This window comes from Ursus arctos, unplaced genomic scaffold (genome assembly GCF_023065955.2).
Source record: "Ursus arctos isolate Adak ecotype North America unplaced genomic scaffold, UrsArc2.0 scaffold_9, whole genome shotgun sequence".
Taxonomy (NCBI): domain Eukaryota; kingdom Metazoa; phylum Chordata; class Mammalia; order Carnivora; family Ursidae; genus Ursus; species Ursus arctos.
In genome coordinates, this window is record NW_026623111.1 from 9,587,491 (window position 1) to 9,607,193 (window position 19,703).

The 19,703-nt window shown below is 43.2% G+C and overlaps 1 protein-coding gene across 5 annotated transcripts in view; it reads right to left on the bottom strand.

Annotated features, from left to right (window-relative positions):
* The window catches only part of BOD1L1 (biorientation of chromosomes in cell division 1 like 1), a 53,462-nt gene that overhangs the window by 13,408 nt on the left and 20,351 nt on the right, over window positions 1-19,703 (bottom strand). For 4 of the 5 annotated variants that reach the window (XM_026514417.4, XM_057309581.1, XM_057309582.1 and 1 more), the window contains exons 10-17: window positions 13,546-19,666; window positions 11,645-11,709; window positions 10,503-10,587; window positions 6,397-6,443; window positions 4,911-4,971; window positions 3,360-3,430; window positions 2,699-2,771; window positions 1,387-1,466 (exon numbers count right to left, since the gene is read on the bottom strand). In XM_026514417.4, the coding sequence (XP_026370202.2) occupies window positions 1,387-1,466; window positions 2,699-2,771; window positions 3,360-3,430; window positions 4,911-4,971; window positions 6,397-6,443; window positions 10,503-10,587; window positions 11,645-11,709; window positions 13,546-19,666 (6,603 nt within the window). Of the gene's footprint in view, window positions 1-417; window positions 504-1,386; window positions 1,467-2,698; window positions 2,772-3,359; window positions 3,431-4,910; window positions 4,972-6,396; window positions 6,444-10,502; window positions 10,588-11,644; window positions 11,710-13,545; window positions 19,667-19,703 lie in introns of all 5 variants that reach the window. The other variant, XR_008958383.1, reaches the window with a different exon arrangement.

The window sequence follows — 19,703 nt, forward strand, 5'->3', positions numbered from 1 at the left end:
TTTTCCTCCCTCATCCTGGATTTTATCTTTTTGAGAGAAACTCCAAAGAAGGAACTGATAGGAATTTGCAACAGATTTCTTTTCTTTATTGGGTGGTGGAGGAGGGGATTAGGGGGAAGCGATAAAGGGGGAAAGTGCCTAAGAGAATTTTGGGGTATTCAGCTGGGCTGATTTAGAGCAATGATCTCTCAACAGCTGAATCATTCACTCTGAGTTGCAAAACAGTTTTCAGCATGAAGTATCAAAATGTTGTACTGTAATACTAATATATACGTAAAAACAAAAACAAACCCACACAAATTAAAATATAAAATTAGAATTCTGTCTTATAAACACTGAAAACGTTATCTAGATTTGATTTTTTTTTAGTGAAAATGATTTGTATATTCTACTTAAATTCAGCATTAAAAAACTTACATGAAGTTGAAGGGAAAATAAAAAGAGACCCCTTCAATATTGCTGCCTCTCTCCAAATTTAGGAGTACTGTCTCAGGATTCTTGTTCTAGATAGGGCAGGGGGAAGGATGGGGTTAAAATCCTGTTTCTTTCCTTCACCACAACCAATTGAAATTCATGACGATACATGACTCTCTCTTTGGCTGTTAAAATTCTTTTACTACTTTTTATTTAGTTCATCAGTCACTGGTGGAAAACAGAGACTCTGAACTGGTTTTTAGCAAGCTAGAATTCAACTGCATATATTTTTATAAGCTGACTTAAATACTTTTGGAACATGGTAGAAAAAAATAAATTAGGGAAAGAGAGAAAAAGGAGATGGAACTAGTTTGGAATAGACAATGAGCAGCACCAAGTCTCAGAAATGGAAGCGTGCTGAAGAAGAGGTATCTACCAGGAAATGGAGAGATGTGGGCCCAGAGAGCAGGAGCAGAAATAAAAATTTCTGAGCCACCTCCCTGAGTCATCCGATGAAAACAAGACCGTATAAAAAAAGGCAGTGAGAGGCCAATCCTTGGACTGGACTACTTATATTTTAGGGGCAGGAAGTAAAGGAGAGAGAAGGCAGGGTACTAAAACTTTCAAGTGATACATATCACTATGTTTCAGTGTTTTGGTGCAAGCACACCTGCGGTAAAGCATCGGACACTTTGGAAGGAAGCACCTAGAAGCCTGAAGTCAATGACATCACTGAACAGAAACCTGAGTAATAGTTATACATAAACTGTGATTTTACAGTTTAAAATTATAAAGTGCAATATTAGGGTTTTTTTTGCAGGACTGTAAAAAATACACTTTTTATAATAAAGTGATTATAAAGATACGTAAAGTAAAAAGAATACTAGAATGAAAAAGAATGTTATAATAAGTGTTCACAGTGATGCAATTAGGTTACCCCCAAAACTTAAAATTAATACGTGGAAAGAATACCTTTGTATCTTGTGGTTCAGTTTCAGAACACTGCCTCTGTGCTGTTTCTATTTTGGAATCTAGGACATCTGGATTATCATCTGTAAATCAGTTTGGACAGAATCACAAAGGAATAAAAGCTAAATGAAAAATGAAATGCACAGTTCTATTTTAAGACAGTTTAAGACTTCTTTTTTAGTCTTGTGATACAATGAAGCCAAAAGTTATTCTAAATGTATTTATGTCATGTGATTTAAGCACTGAACACTGCCTGTGGCCCTGGCAAGACAAAACAAAACAAAACACAACAAAAAATCCACAAACGCTTAGCTGACACCAAGAAACCAGCAGGTTCTATGGAAAGGGCTTCAGGCATACAGAGTTCCCAGAGATACTTTTAACTCCCTGCATGAGTTACCACATAGAAGGTACAGCTTAGTGATTGAGACCATGGGCTCAGGAATCAGATTTACTTGGTGAGAATAAAGTCACAATCTTGCCGAATCTTAATTTCTTTATTTATAAAATGGTGATAATGCCTAACTCACATAGTTACTATGAATGTGTGTAAAATAACATCAATAGTACCTAAAATATGAACTCGAGAATTAAAAAATAATTACATACTCCCAACGAAAAAATGAAAGTATTTATCCATTCTTTCTCACATATTACTGAATAAATATTCATTACGACTGTATTCCACGTCAGGTATCAATGTATAAGTCTACACCATCTGATATGGCAGCCGTTAGCTACATGTGGCTGTTGAAATTTAAATTAAAACTGAATGCAATTATAAATCCAGTCTTTCATTCACACCGACCACATTCAGTTGCTCAAGAGTCACACGTGGCTAGTGGCTACTGCACTACACAGAACAAGTGTAGAGTATTTCCATCACTGTGGCAAGTTCTGCTGGACGGCGCTGTTATAGACCATGGGAAAATCAACAGTATGAACCACGGAAGGACTATTACATGAACCTTTACTAACGTGCTTCACTAGCTCTGTGGGGTGTCTGTTTATGACATAAAATCAGGAGTTCGGTGGTACCTGGCTGGGTCCTAGGCACAGGTAGGTTACGGGGGGAGCTCGGTATTGTGTGAGTTCCAGGGTTGGCTCACCTGCAGGTTACAATGTAGTTTCTAAATCAAGTTCAGCAAAAACCCTGGAGGTGTCAAGCCAGTCTGGATACAAACTGGACTCCAGAATTGTACAAGGAAGCAATTACTCCTCTTAAAAATGTTCTATGATATTGGCCTAATATTGTGGATGTAAAAATAATATGATCTTCAAAGATGTCTGAAAAAGGAACATATATTCTAAATACCCAGTTCATCTTCTGAAGAGGGATAATGCCTCTTTCTTTTTCTTTTAGGCATCTGCCTTTCTCCTTCTTCAACCTGGAATCAAGAATGACTATATATTAAAGTCAATAGAATCCGGAACCAAATCTACTGAAATGACAGCACATTTTATTAGCTTTAGTCTTTGAAATAAGTTTTTAAAAAATCTAGAATACAATTTTGGCCCCTAGATTTGGATGAGACTTATTTTGTAAGGTTGAGTCTTTTTTTTCGGATTTGAATGTAAATCTATACAAAACATTAAAATCTGTTTCCAGTTAGTCACTGTATTCCAACCATTCTAAAATACATTTTAAGAAAATATTTCTCTTTTTCCCATCTCTGAAGTCAAGCTATGTCTCATAATCAGTGGCATGTCCTAAATTAATTGGTAGTGTTCTTCTCCTCTTTCATTGGCCCAGCAAAGAGCTGAGGAAAGGCAGTGTAAGAAATAACATTTACCCCTCCTGCCAGTACAATGTGGACACATCCCAATAATTACCTACACAAGAGCATAAACAGATAAAAGTGATATGGAGACCCGTTTAATTTTTAACACATACAAAGAAGTAAAGCCTTTCTTTGTTACCACCCAAAGCGCTACGCACAAAACATGAAATACTTGAGTTTCTTATGAAAACCCACCTCTTTAGGATTTGCTTCAACACTGTGATCTCTTAAGGCTTCTGTGTTGTCTTTTCTGCCATTGGATCTCTCTGATTAATAAATACAAAAAAGAAAAAAAAGTTAAGTATTTATTCACTCCAATATTTATTTTAGGAGTGTGCATGGCAGCGGGAAGGACACTTTGTAAGTCATTACAAACGGGGGTCCTCATAGCAATCAGGTAAGCTCCAGGATTCCCGTTCGTACAATGTAAGTAAATGGGTTCATGGAGGCATGAGGTCACTGGACCGTGCACAGTGACTTCAGAGCCACGGTCCTCTAGTTCATGGAGCAACACAGTGTGAAGACGTATCCAAGGAAACCAAGCAGGTATTACCCCATAGCTGTCAGATGAGCAAACGTTCCCCAGTCGGGTAATACCAAATACAGGAGAAGGCGTAGAGACACAACTGGTACACCACCCGGGGACAATCTGGCACGTTCGGTAAAGCTGAAGTGGTGCCTACCAGCTCAGCCATTCCACACCTAAGTTCCAGGCACACGACATAAGCACAAGATCATGCACGGCAGCACTCTGTGCAACTGGGAAAAGTTGCAAAAAACCCAAAAGTCCACCAACAGAAGCACAGAGTAACCGTGGTATATTCACGCAATGGAATACTAAACAGCAACTGAAATAAAGTAACTAGAGTTATACACGTCAACATGACAACCGTTCAGAACATAATGCCAAATGAAAAAACAAGATGGAGACAGTTTGTCTAATGTGATACCCTTTTCCTAAAGCATGCAACAGCAGGCAACATATTTTTTATGTAAATAAATACAGCAGTTGCAGAATAGTGGTTCCCTTTGGAGCAGAATAAGAGAGACTGGGATCAGCGAGGCGTATGTGAGTTCAATTATATCTGTAACATTTTTTTTTAAAAAGCATATGAAGCAAATATAGTAAATTTTTAAAGATCTGACAAAACTGGGTGATGAGTATATGAGTGTTTATAATTACTCCTACTTTACTTTGGTTTGAAATATGGTATAATATATTATTATAAAAAGACCTCTTTCCCCACTCTTGGAATAAAGTATCGACAACAGTCTATGTTCTGTCTGAGAGGAGAATTACCCCTCTGGAGTTGGCAGCCTCCACAGATTTCACGGAACGAGGCCCGACTCCTAGGAGACCCATATAAATGTGACACACCTGCTTTAGCGAACGGAAACTGTCCGTCAGACGTAAACACAAGTGCTCAGCACGGAATGTCTCCTACAGTGCAAACCTCAGGCAGCTACACATTTTGTATTCACATTGCATTAAGTCCACTGTGAAGTTCTAGTAGCTATTTATGGCAAGGCACCACTTATAAGCTACAGGGCCTTCAACAAGGCCCTGGACCTCTCCCAGCCTTGGTTTCCCCAGCTAGAGAAGTGATGCTGTTAGTACCTACCAAATGATATGAACGAAGTAAGAGAAAATTTGTGAATTAGCATAGGGCCTGGTGGATAGAAGGCACTCAACAAATGGGAACTACAATTATACCAACATTAATACTATGAAATTCATTAACTTACCTTCTTTGTTAGGAGATTTGCTATGAATTTCTTCATTTGCTCTTGAGCCCGAATTTTTGACCTAAATATATCACAGAAAAGGTTATTTATGGATAATATCACCAAAGTCTTAAAGGCAGAAAAAACAAATAAGAGAACTGACATAACCTGGTTGTTTGTGGGAATATGGAAATGGGCTGGAATACGTGCTCTTTTAAATTTCACCCAGAAGCTGAAGAGCACAGAGCATCTTCCTTTTGAAGAAGTTTTGGTTTAACAAATTATCGTCCTACTGTGTTTTATTCTCCTTGTCTTTAAAATGGTTATGGCAAAAGTGTAAGAAGTAAAAAAAAAAAAAATAAATAAAAAAAAAATCTGAATTCTATGAATTCTCTTCCCATCCAATGATCCCTCATGATTTTTTTTTTCTTTACTCAAAAATGCTAAAGGATTCTGTCATTCTGTCATCATCTCTCTTTGGCAAATCTTGTCGACTGTAATTTTATTTTTTTAACTGAGGGAAAGTCAGAATATCCAACAACATTCTAAATCCCAGCTACAGAATTTCATGCATATTTGGAAAGGCCAGTGATACTCTCCGACTGGGGAAAGGCCAGTGATATTGGGGGCCTCAGGTAAATGAGATGAGGAGGAGAACTGGCTCCACATCTGGAATCCTTTTGGAGGGTAAATACGAACCAAACCAAGTGGGCTTTTCTCTTTCCTCTTACTCAGCTGCCTGCGTATGAGTTTCTAGCTATAAAACAGGATGTTCAAAGGGGGTGAGGATAGCCCTCTGACGTGTGGCAGTGCGCAGAGCTCCCCCGAGTTCTCTCGGGACATTGGAACGAATGTGTCTCTTTGCAATTCGCAAGCATTTTACAAAATGTTCTCTCCTGATAAGGTATCAGGTCCCCTGTGCATTAAGAAAAACATAAAACTTCTTTCAAGCACAGCCACAGCTGGGAAAGAATATGCATACGTGCAATCACGGTTTAGTATCTTCAGAAAAGCTTTCCAGAAACCAAAGTGAACTTTAGTTCTCAAAATAAAATCTTTTGTCTGTAACACCAGGATAATTTCAGATGTTGTAATTCACTTATCGAACTTGTTACAATAACAAAAAATAGAAAGTTCACAGTTCTTTGAAGGATTTCATTAGTAATTCCGAGGTGAGTTTCCTAGTTTGAGGTATCTGGGCCTTCTTCTGTTTCCTGAAATGCTTCAAGATATTGGCCTAAGGAGCCACTAGAGTGCAGTGCTGCTGAATTCAGAGTGACCCCTTTTTTTCGGGGGAAACAACTAAAATTCATGACATTAGTGGATACAGTTGCATGTTGGCCTGAGTATCTCAGCTGCTATGTCGCACTAGAGCGGAAAGCACGCCACAAATAGCCTCCTGTCTCCTCAAGAATGCACAGACAACTCCTTTGCTAGACGCCCCCTTTCCATTCGCTCTCAAAACACCAAGCCCCACAACAAAACCCAAACCATTATGGTGACTTACGTTATCAAGTGACTCATTCACCAAGAAAGGCTCCCTCCGTAGTTCAGCTGCTCAAAAACAAAATGAGAAATAAGGAAACTGAATATTGTTTCTGAACCACAGAGAAACAAATTTATAATTTTTTAAGGTAAAGCAGGACTATGTCCCTAACTGGCTTTGTGAACTATAAAATTCTGACCACTTATTTTCTACAACCTGTGCCTGCCATTACACCAGAAAAACAACAGACATTAACGCTGCCTGCATTTTTGTAAAGGCAGTGGTCCATTAAACCCCTGTACCTATTTAACACTCTTGGTGATCTGAAGCTTAGGAGAAACGTAGACCTTTGCTGTACTGTTCAGCTACAAAGTGACACTGGTTCATTTAAAAATAATGCCATCAAGTGAAAAGTTAGATTCTATTCCTTCAAACAGCAATGGTCTATTTATATTCTCTGGAAACTTGAAGTACAAGGTCTACTGTTTCTACTCAGCAATGACAGAACACACATTTTTCTTTTAAACAACTTCCTTTTACGTAAGTAGATCTCTTATTGAATCGTACCTAAACACAGTGAAGTCATCTGGAATATACTGTGGGAACAAAGGACTTCAGAATCCAAAAATGTTACCTTCTTGACAATTAACAAATGGGATGTTAATTATTTGTACCTTTTTAAAAAAAGATTTTATTTATTTATTTGAGAGAGAAAGAGAGAGCACGAGAGCATGAGCAGGGGGAGAGGCAGAGGGAGAGGCAGACTCCCCACTGTGCAAGAAGCCTGATGTAGGGCTCGATCCCAGGACCCTGGGATCATGACCTGAGCCAAAGGCAGACGCTTAACCAACTGAGCCACCCAGGCACCCAATTATTTATACTTTAGTACATATACACAAGTTTTAACTGATAAATTTAGGTTTTGGATAAATTAGTCATCGTTAAGGTTTTAACATGTCAGTATGAATGGCTTCTTAGGCCTTGGGGTGGTCTTCCAGGACTGCTTGATAATTAAGGCTCTTGAGATCACATACTTTGAAGGTCACCCCTTCAGATGGTTTTGCCTTGGAAGGTCCCTGCCCTGACCACCCAAGACAGTCCTGGGTGAGGATTATACACACCACTCCTTACAAACTGCCCTTCCCTTTGCCTTGTCCACCTAATGCATACCTACTCATCCTTCAATATTTGGCTCCAACTTAAGGGGAGTGACAAGTGTTATGAAAATTCAAAACTTACATATTCTTTGGCACTTCAATTCTTTTATGGAAATACTTGGGGAAACACATAACTACATGCATATGAAAGTTCCTTGCAGCTCTATTTATAATAGTAAATACTATAAAAACTGGAGACCACTAAAGATCTAACAAATGGGAAAACACGTTACAGACTACTTTCAGCTGTTAAAACAAATGAAGTCAATCTGTATATGGTAACACCGAGTAAAAAAAAAATAAATTAAAAAACACTATAAATACTATGATTTCACTTTTGTTTAAATATAGAATTGTATTTAAGGTGGGTATCATGAGAAGTGGGAAACTATTAAGCACTTCTATGTGTCTTACTTTCTATAATGAAAGGGGAGAGAGACTGGTTCAGCTTAAACCCAGGCCCTCCCCAAAGCCCTCCCCAGCAAGGCTGACCCCACCAGACATGAACATATCTTTATTACAGAGAGCACCTTCCTCATTGGCACGTTATTTCTGCAAACTCCCTGAGCGCAGACAGGGACTGCATTCTCTACCTCGATTTCTAATGTTTGTCGGGGGAATAATTTAAAAAGCCAAGGTCATCACGTAGTAAACATGTAGTTGCTCTCCTAGCACCTTCCCCAAGAGCTTAGACTGTGGTCTGGGATACGAAGTGTTTCCAGGACACCAACTTTACTCTCACCCCAGGAACAGAGCACTTGATTTACTTAAAACTCAACCAGCAAGTACATTCATCTGGCCACAATCATTAGTTTAGGGTGGACAAAGGTACCTAAGCTGAATCAGAGTTAAGTCTTGGGATTTTGGCCAGGAATGACAGGACAAAGATATTTCTCTAGAGGCTTACAAATGAGTAAGGAATTACTTCTGTTGGGGGCTGAGAGAAAGGGAAGAAATTGGGTCTTTGCAAGACAGGTCTTTGGGGACATCATGTTCTTGGATCATGCTCTGCCTGAACTTTGCAATTTTGTGAATACTACTATGGACTGGATGTTTTGAGTCCCCCCAAAATTCATATATCAAAACCCTAAATCCCCAATTGTGATAGCATTTGGAGGTGGGGCCTTTGGGATGTTTAAATATCGTGAGGGTGGGACACTGTGCTGGGTTTAGTGTCCTTATGGAAATAAGGAGATCTTTCTCTGCATGTATACACACAAGAACATAACCAAAAAGAGAGCCCTTACTAAGAACCCGACCATACTGGTGCGCTGAACTTGGACCTCCGACCTTCAGAACCAAAGGAAATAAATATTTGGTGCTTAAGCACTCAGTCTATGGAATTCTGCTCTAACAGCCTAAATTGCCTAAGACAGTGAGCTAATACATTTCCTATACATTTGTAGGGTTTTCTGTGACTTGTAACCAAAATCACCCTGACTGCTCTACGCGGCTTACATGGACATTTTAACACTGAAAAAAAAAAAAAGAAATGGCATAAGTTTGGTCACATGCTCTAATGTTCCTATTACTTTTTCCCTTAGTTAATGTGCAGATCAGAAAAGACGGTACAATAATGACTAGAATACAAACCAGAAATAATTGTCCATTGTCACAATTCTCATTTCTAGTTCCCTAAGCCAGTGGTTCTCAAAGTGTGGTCCAAGGACACCTGGGGCTCCTGAAATCTTCCATCAAGGGCTCCACAAGGTCCAAACTATTATCAAAATACTAAAATGTTATTAATACTTCACCTTTTAAATTCATGAGTACACAATGCAATTTTCCAGAGGCCATGTGATTTCCCAAAATTATCTGAAAAGGCTATTAAAATCCAACCATGTGAAGTATGATGCTGAATTTTCTTCATATACTTCAACTAAGATAACAACAGCAACATACTGAATACAGAAACAGCCACGAGTAACCAGTTGCTCTCTATTACGCTAGACTTAAAGCGATTTGCAAAAATGTAAAACCATGTCACTTTTCTTCCTACATTTTGCCATTTGGGAAAATTTGCTATTTTTCATGAAAAAACTGTTATTTATGTTAACCTATTGTGAGTTAATTATATTGAATGAATACGTATCTTATAACCTTCCCAGTTTTAGTTTCTTATGCGGTAAATGTCAACAGGTATAATCCACATAACAAAAGTTCTCTGGGATCCTCAATAATTTTTAAGAGTGTAAAATGGTCCTGAGTTTGGGACCTGCTGCATTAATCCTTTCTGATGCTGAGGTTCTCTCCGACAAAACCTGAAGTGGACCCTGAAGACAGTGCACAGAGACTGGAAAGAGCCTGTACAAGCTGGCAGCAGCATCAGTGGTCACCGGGGCCCAGCTAGAGTCCAAGGGCCAACAGAGGTTTGAGTGGGTGCATGGGCTGCAGGCTAGTTTCTGGAAAGGAGGTGTGACAGCACATGGAAGGGCAGGAAGGTGCATGGAGACACATTTTGGGGAAAGAGCAAGAGTTTGCTCTAAAGCAACCTGCTTTCACCCATACTTATTTGGAGATAAGAGATTTAAACAATTGCTTTACATAAAATCGACTGACGAATGATGACAAGTATATGCTACAAATGAAATAGCAAAGAATCCTCTCCAACCTATTTTAAAAAGTGAGAGGCAAATTCACATAGCCTGTCTTTTATTATGAATCAGCTATTAATTTGATTTTATTTTTTTAAAGATTTATTTATTTATTTGAGAGAGAGAGACAGCAGAGCAAGTGAGAGAGAACACAAGTCAGGAAGACGGGCAGAGAGAAAAGGAGAAGACTTCCCGCTGAGCAGGGAGCCTGATGCAGGACTCGATCCCAGGACTCTGGGATCACAACCTGAGCTGAAGGCAGACACTTAACCGACTGAGCCACCCAGGCGCCCCTCAGCTATTGATTTCAAGCTGTAACAAAAGGTAAAACTACAGGCCGGGAAAACAATGTGAACCACCGCTGAAAGGAGCTTACCTACTCCACCTGGCTTTCTCCCACATGGACTTGCTGGTGCTGCTAGAATTTCATGGTTTTTCTCTTCCACTGATGGTATAAATGTCTAAAAAGTCCAAAACACCATAAAAAACTAAGTTAACTGAGGTTTTTACAACAAGAAGGCAAGACTAACTCAACTTAATTAAAACATCTAGCATTCTTGTAACAACACAAAAGATTACTTTTTTTTTTTTTTTAAAAGATTTTATTTATTTATTCATTCGACAGAGATAGAGACAGCCAGCGAGAGAGGAAACACAAGCAGGGGGAGTGGGAGAGGAAGAAGCAGGCTCATAGCGGAGGAGCCTGATGTGGGGCTCGATCCCATAACGCCGGGATCACGCCCTGAGCCGAAGGCAGACGCTTAACCGCTGTGCCACCCAGGCGCCCCCAAAAGATTACTTTTGAGTCTGTGCAAAACTACAGATGAATACACGCCAACTTTCAGAAACAAAACAAATCAATTCAATCTCATACTTCATCCATCAATGGTTCTGCCGTTGCTACAGCAGAACTCCAAATTAGTATGACACACGTGACCCTCACTGATCATGTCCCCTCCCTCGTCAGGTCTGCATTTCTCCACAGCACGCCCTGCATCACTGCAGTGCCCACCCACGGCTGACAACTGACCCTCGTGCTCCACGTCCAGAACACACGTCTTTGCCTGCAAGGCTCTTTTGTTTCTTTCTCCTCTGGGAAACTTCCACTCTACTTGTAAAACCCCACTACAATGTCTTCCTTGCAAGCCCTCCCGTCTGTGTACCCATGGCTCCTGCTGGTAAGTTGAGTCCCCTCTGCACTATACATAGTCCCCATGTTCACTGCTACCTTGTCTCTCATATGCTCAGAAGGTGCCATGACATCAGACTGCAGAGGAGAAATGAATGTGGGGTGACAGGAAGAGACTGAGGGTGACTCCTGGTGTCTGGGAGGAAATGGAACTATGATGATTGAAGTTCTTAGCTTTCCTGCCTCAGGATATGACAATAACAATGTGTAAGTGTCTTAAGTACACTGGGAACGGGAGCCACGTGATGCTTAAGGACGTACACGTCTGCGTGCGGTGAAATGGTACTCACGCCATCTACAGCTCAGCGTAACTGAACTATCAGCCATACCTCAGTTTTCAAGGTGCTCTTCAGTGCCTGTCCTCCCAGAACATTCGATGGAGACTCTTCATTGCCTAATGAAATTCAAACCATTAAACCAACTTAAGAATTTGCTTACAAAATACAAGCTGAATCAAAAGGTGACAGGATGTTTTTATCTACCATGCCATGACCCGTTCCTCTGCTGTTTTATTTTGCTGTCAGTAGAAAACAATAAAAGGAATATAGATGAAAAATCGTGGATGAAAGGCAGGGGTCATTTACTCATTTTTGGGAGGTGAAATTGTTTCTTGCTGTTAAGACGGCTGCCCAGAAAGAATAACAAAAGATCATTTCTGGAGACATCACTTTTCCAAATATTTTTCTACAGTGTTCTGTATCAAGTTTGGCCTTAAAAGAACATATTCTGGGCCACTGAGATATATTCTCAACATAGAAAATGTTTATGAACAGACTCACTTTGCTTGCTTCACCCTGACACAGCAAAGTTGAAAATCAAGTTAGGAAGTCGTGAAGCAGACAAAAGGAAAATGGCATTTTCTCTGGTGGAGACTCAATCCTATCCCTGTTGTAGTCCTTTCTTTCTCTCCCCCTTGTCTCTCTGTGACTGTGGTTTCCAGTTCTTTCACCCGCCCACACAGAAGCCTCCAAAGAAAATCCTTTCTCTAAGAGGCTGCAGGCTTTTCCTTGCTAAAACCTCTTTGTTTTGCTCCTTCAGGGAAACAAAGGCGGGGAGGAAGGAGTAACAGACTGTAGCAATGGTTAAGTCATAAAAATCTGCAGAGCATTCAATTTACCCAGGCTAAACTCAATGGAAAATTTTCAAGTTTCTTATTTCAACCCTTGGAACACTTCTTAACACCCCCTTTCTTAAGTCCCTATAATGAACAGGACTCAATCTACTGGCCTCAGCTTCCTGAAGCTGTATTTGATGACATCCAAGGTCTGTTTCAGTTTCAAAGTCCAGGATGCTACAATTTATACAGCCAGAGTATAGAAGTCAATGTCCCTGACCCCTTCAAGTCTCGCCCATGACATCCCTCTGAGTTCTCACAGCATCTAAGCACCCGCCACCAGAGTGTCACCGCCTACTTAAAATACAAGGCTGGACTCACAGCTGCTCCGCATTCTGAATCGTTACCTTTGCTTTCCCAGAGCCTAGCACAGTAGTAGCCGGCACAGTGTCCCAAGTTGGATGGCATAATGAATGACTGAGCCCAAAGCTCAATTTGAAAATTATTAAGTATTTCTAGCAAGATCGACACTCTGAAATCTGCCAGGAGGGAACATGTTTCTTTTCTCTTTTAAACCAATTCCAAAGCAGAAACTCGTTTTACCTGAACAAAAAACTCAGTTAAGAAATAATGTGCTCCCCTGATTATAAGTAGCCAGTCTAACTGAAATGACACATACCGCAGGTCAATATAACATTAAATGAGAGGAATGGAATGTGTTGTTGCACTATTATCCCCATTTTATACAACAGAAAACTGAAGCTCAGAGGTAACTTTTTTCCTAGGGGCCCCAGGTACCACACAAGTTATTTAAACACTCTGAACCCATTTCCTCATTTGTAAAAATGAGGGTGATAAAAATAATACTCATTTCACAGGGCTGTTGTAAGGCAGCGTTCAATTTGACTGACATAAAACCCGAGGATCAAAGGTTTAGCAACTTGCCCATGGCTAGCTGACTTCCCGACTCCCAGCGTCCTGCCTCTGCTCTCCTGGCACACGAGAAACAGGTCTAAGGTTTTCAGTTTTTACCCGTTTCTAAGCTCAACCTTCCCATTTGAGAAGTTATTTTGTGACATTCTGGAACCAAAATCATCTTTTGGAAGACTCTTCAATGTATTCTACATGCAAGCATGGTTGTAAAATGCTAAAATGTGCAATTAGAGAGATTCTCACCTATGTCATGTGACTTTTCTTCAGGAGGAACAGTGACCTTGAGGTCTCCTTCCTCCTGGGATGGTTTCCTCATGCAATTACCATCTCCCGCTTTCTCACTGGACCCTTGAACCAGCCGTCTGCCATTGTGATCACTCTTTATAGTCAAGCCCTGCTCATAGTTTGGAGCCGACAGAGCTCGATCGTGGGCAGCTGGAAGGACTGGCACGTAGGAAGGGCCAATTTCTGATTCTCGGCCATTAATACATTCAGCGGTGGTGGTGTTCACGGAGGCCGTGGGCCAGGACTGCTCAGGGGAGGACGGCTCTGCTGAAGCGTCTCTGGCAGGTGGCAGGTCATCGGCTTTCTTAGCACCCGGACTTACTGAGGGGAAGCAGCGGATCCCGAGGGAGGGGTCCCCAGCCGTCGGCCCAGCCGTTTGCTCCGGTCCCGTCAGATCCTCGGGCGAGTCCGCTCCCCTCCGCACACTCCTCCCTGCCCAACATGTGCCGTGCCCTGCGGTAGCCGCCTCCCGACTCCCCTGTCCTCTCTGAACAGAGCTCAGCCACACATTCTCTGCCGCATTTACGAGGCGCAAATCGCCCTCACTCTGTCCCTTCCCCGCCAGTGGCAACTCGCGGGGATGGTCCTTGCCGCGCCCCTCCTCCGGCGCTCGCGCAGCACCTGGCTGGCCGCTCGCAGTAGAGGGCACACTGCCTGCCGCCCCGTGGCGCCCCTCCTCGGGGCCCGCAGCTCTGCTCCCTACCAGCGGCCCAGGGCACGATCGGCTGTTCGCGGCCATCAAGCTGGGCCTCGGGGCCTCGCCCTTGCTCATCCTGGCGGCCGACCGGTGCTCTTTCGCGTCCGCATTGCTCGCAGTCTGCGGGTTCTCCTCCTGCCTGTCGAGGCTGCCTGGCGCCAGCACGCACTCCGCGGTGCTGGTGGAGATGATGGCGGCGTCACTCGGGTCCTCCATCCTTGGCGCGCCGGGCGGCTCGTCGTCCTGTGGGACAGCGCCCATCATGACGGCCTCGCGGCCTTCGGAGGTGCTCGTGGAAATCATAGCGGTGTCGCTGACCTCCTCTGCTCGCGCAGCCGACGGCTGGACGTCCTCCCGAGGAGCTGCGCTGGACACGGGGCCCTCGCAATCTTCTCCTGAGCTGGTGGAGATGATGGCGCTCCCGTCTTTCTCTTCCAGGACGGTGGCGGGTCGCGCCTGTTCACTTTCTATGAGGACGCCAGAAATGGAAGCCTCGCACTCCTCGGCTATGCTGGTGGAAATGAGCGCGCACTCATCTTTCTCCTCCTTGCTGGTTGACGCAAGAGGGCTCTCGACCACTGTGGGTGCGCTGGGCATGGGCCCCTCGAAATCGTCGGTGCTCACCAAGCCGGGGCCCTGAGCGCTTTCTTCCACGGCGGCCACCGGCTGCTGACTTTCCGCACACGTGATGGTCGTGGCGCTGGAAATGGGCACTTCGCACTCTTCCCCTATGCTCGTGGAAATCATGGCACACTCATCCTTCTCTTCATTTCTCAGAGCAGGGACTTGGCTCTCATCTCCTGACACTGCACTGGGCATGGGGGCCTCAAATTCCTCCATTTTTATTCTGGTGCCTTCCATATTTTCTGTGGTTCTCAGCCCGCTTGAATGACCTTCTTCCACCCCCGTAACTGTGCTTAACTGAGTGGTGTAGTCATGTGTGGTACTGGTGGAAATCATCAAGCCTTTGCCTGGACTTTTACTCCCAGCTAAACAAGTCTGGTTGGTAACACTGTCACTGGCCGTAGTGGCCATAAGGCCATCACATTCTTCATTGTCCACTGAGGTGATGATACCTTCATCTTCTTTTCCGCTGAGCGATGTGTGACCAGCTTCACATTCTGGGACTGCCCTGGACGTAAGTACCTCGTAACTACGCCCCACCAAGCCAGTGGAAATTGTGGTATCATCAACTTTTTCTTTTCTGGTGAGCAAACTGTCACTCTGACCTGAAGCTGCACTAGTCATGGGACCCTCACAACCTTCGGGAACTGGTGCCACTTCACCCTTCCCTGACGCTGCACTGGTCACACTGCTTTCTACGATCCCTTTTGCGCTGGAGCAGATCTCCATATGTTTCATGCTCTTCTCGGCACCACTCATGCTGTCAACATTGCTCTCATTGGCATTGGTGACGGTGGCTCCGGCCTCAGCTCCCACGTGCCCTGCTGCGGTACCGATCTGACCGTCACCTTCTTCGGCACTTCCACAAATTGACACCCCTTCGCTCTCCTCCTCTGTCCCAGTGCAAGTGGATGCGTGCCCGATTTCGTTTCCCCTTCCAGTACTGGTCACCACCCCTTCACCTTCCTCATCCTCCTCTTTTGCACCGGTGCTGGTTACAATTCCTTCGTCGTCACATGGCCCAGCAGCGACTGATGGAACGTTGGTGGCTTCTTTGGCTACTGTACTGTCCATTGCACTCTCTCCGTTGTCTTCTGATTCAGAACTTAGAGCAAAGCCCTCGCTGCCATCTTCCGAACCCGTGCAGCTCGCTGGCCCCTCTCCATCTTCTTCTGTTATCCCTGTGCTGGTGACAGCACTTTCGCCTTCTGCCCCGTCATTCACAGCAGTGTCTCCTTCCTGGGGGGCACTGGTCCCTGGTGGTGTGTCATTACTGACGAGGGCCATGGCTGCACCTGTAACTACGTGCTCCTCCTGTCGCTTGGCGCCTGTTACTGAGCACATAACAGAGGTAGCGCTTCTCCTTTCTGCTCCGGTGCATGTCACAGTCCCCTCAGTTTCTTTTTTGGGACCCATTCTCATCAGATTTCTCTGGAATCCATCCACCTCTTCACTGCTTAAGGAGCCTTCCCTTATTTCTGTCCCAGCACTTGTCACTGCACCATCGCTTTCAACCTCACTAATAAAGGTAACCGTTCCTTCAGACATTTCCGACTCGCTACGTGAAGAACCATCACATTTTTCTTCAGAGCCGGCACTGGTGACAGCATCATCTTTCTCTTCTGTCACACCACTGTTGACGTTGTCTTCAGCTGTAACTTCATGAGCAGTCACAGGGTCCACTGCCCTTTCTTCAGATTCAGCCATAGCACACTCTCCGCTCTCTCCCTCCTTGGTGCTCGTGAGGAAGGTTTCACTTTCAGCATATCCTTCTGTGACAATGCCTCCACCTTCTTCAGCTGCAGCAAAAACAGTGCATTCGCTGGCTTCTGCCCCAGTGTGAAGAGGATTATTTCCAGAGCATGCACCTGTTATGAAGCCTTCGTCTGCCTCAATGCTCGTGCAGGGCACAGCCACCTCACCCTCTCCTGTTTCTGAGGAAGTGGTTGTGGCATCCCCTGCCTTCACTGTGTTTAGGGAAACACTTTTGTCCTTTCCTGCAGTACTACTGGCAAAAGAAGTCTTTTCTGCTCTGCCAGACCCGGCTGTCGCATCAACAGTCTTTCCATTCCTTTGCTGTAAAACTGAGGAAGCACCGTTACTTCCAGCACTGGTGCCGACCTCACTCTTCTCCATCCTTCCTTCTACCACAATTGATATGCTTTCCATTTCACCTGGGCCACTACTACATTTAAGTTCAACGGTCTCAGCATCTTTTTCTGTACTCATGCCTACCACCGGGTCAACAGCAGTGCCATGCTTTTTGCCGTTTTCTAGTACAACTCTCGTTGTCTGCTTTGAACGGGGCTCTGTGTTGAAGTCACTCTCTTTCCTGGCCATGTCCGTCAGGCTACCTTCTTTGCGCACATTCTCATTTTCCGTATTCGTGTCTGTTAACTTGCTACCAACAGGCACATTTACGTTTCCTTGTTTAGTGTGCAGCACAGTGGTCTGGAAACCTTCTGGAATGTGTCTTCTGCTATCCATGCTTCCTTTTGCCAGCGTATCTACTGTGGAAACTGCCCCACTTTCTTTGCTGTCACTTGTCCTCAGGATTTCTGATTCCCTAACGGTCAAACTTTGGTTAGGAATATCAGAGCGCTCCACAAGGGAGGTGCTGGCTGTGCCACCTTCTAAAACAGTCCTTTTGTCAATCAAAGGACTTACATCTGCATCACGAGACTGTTTCGGAGGCGTCACAGTTACTGAACTTAAGGACGGTGAAGGATCTAAATTTGGGGAATGTTCACGACCAGCATCTCCTTGAGCAACATGTTCTTCGGTGGGTCTGGTTGTGTTTTTCAAATTCTTTTGTGCCCTATCATTTTCTGATGGGGCTCGAGACAAGAGTCTGTGACTAGTTTCAGAGTCTGTATTTGTTTCATGAGTTCCCTGTTGAATGGGTTCTTTCTCCCCAGGGTTCAGTTTAGACACAGCACTTTGGATATGAACTTTCTTGGTCAGGGCGCCCTTATGGTCAGCGTGCTTTTCAGAATTACTAACAACTCCTGGTCCACGTCCTGATCTACAGGCTGGAGCTGCTGTTTTTGAATCTACTGACGAAGTTCTTAATTCATCCTTTTGAACCATGACAGTGGTTTTTTGTTTCATAACATTTTCAGAGTCAATGTCTTGCTGAGAACTATTATTGCTGCCATCTTGGATTTTAGATACTTCAAATACATTTTCAACAGCTGGCTCAGAATCAATTTCCATTGGCTCTTGTTCAGGCATCAAAGTGGGATCACCACTCTTTTTTGGTTTCTGAACAGAAGAACTATTGGGAGTTAGCAAGGAGTTTGCTGCTGATTTTTCTTCTCCTTTGGTCATTTCTTGGGATAAGCTTCCTCTTCGGTTTTCACAGAACCTTCTACTTAATTTCTTTTCCATAACTGAACTATTCCCTCTGGCTTTTTCATAATTACTGTCAACTTCTTTACCATCCTTGTCATCTGATTTATTTTCTTCCTTCTTTTTCATTTCCTTACTACCGTGCTTTAAGCTTCTGCTTTTGTGCCCATCTGATAACTTTCTCTCGGGTCTGGAGGAGCCTGAATCCTTGTCAGCCTTGTACTTCTCCTTTGCTAATGGTAACTTGGTTCTGTGACTAGAATCCTTCTGTGTACCATGTGCGGAGGACGCGGCACTGTCCATTACAACTTCAGCACCAGCTTCTTCAGAAGGTTTGTCTTCAACTTTAGACTTTCGCTGTCTATCTGGGTCGATCTCTTCAGTGTTCTTCTCCTTATCTGGTTTTGGAGTGGCCGCCTGTTTTGGGACACTTTCTTGTAATTCCATTTCAGCTACTTTTAACTGTTTGCCTTGACTTTTTGGTTTGGACTTTAACATAAGTTTCTCTTCTAGTAAGCTCTTTGTTCTTCGCTTCTCCTTGTGAACCACCTCTTCTGGTTTTGAATTACTGTCTAAATTAGTTGAGTCTGTATCACACTTATCCTCTGAATAACTTTCACTTCTTCTCTGTAATGTGATTCCATGTTGCTTGGAACTCAGGGAGTCTTTCTGAATTTTAGAATCACTTGATCTTCTTGATTTGTGCTCTGCCTTAGTCTTCTCAGCTGATATGTGCCTGTCTTTTTTGTTGTTTTCTTTACGAACATTCTCATCTGTTTTTATAATATATTCAGAGACTGGCTTTCCATCTTTGCCTAAAATTGATAATTTCCTTTCATTTTTATGTTTACTTTTTCGTTCAGTTTTATCATCTGAAGAAAGTTTTGTTTGTTGACTTTGCTTCTGAATATTTTCATCCACTTTTAAACCTTTCTCCAAAGAGTGAAGCTCAGTCTCATCACCTGTTTTATGCAGGCAGTCACCTTTGTATTTATGTTTCGTAGACAACTTGTCTTCTGACAGAGTCTTCTCTTTTTCAGGCTTCTCTTTGGAGGATTTCGCCTCTTTCTTAGGTAGGCTTTTCACATGTGGTGTTTCAGAATCATCTTTTTTTAGATGTTTTTCATTTTTAAGTGTGCTTTTCTGTTTCTGGGGCTCTTCTGTCCCAATTTCTGACCGTTCTGCTTGCCTTTTCCCATCTCTCATATCAGGCTCTTCCTGTGCCCCTTCCACCACAACAGGGGTAGATGTGCGTCTTTTATGTTCTCTTTCTATTTTGGAATCATTTTTGTTTTCATCAGCTGGATGCAAAGACTCTGAAAGTCTCCGGGCAGGTTTACTTGGTTCACTTTTTGCGTGAACATGCTTCAAATCCTTTGAAGAAGACACCTTTTCCTTTTCACAATGCTGTAAGAAAATAAAAGTTAAAATATGAGCAATACTA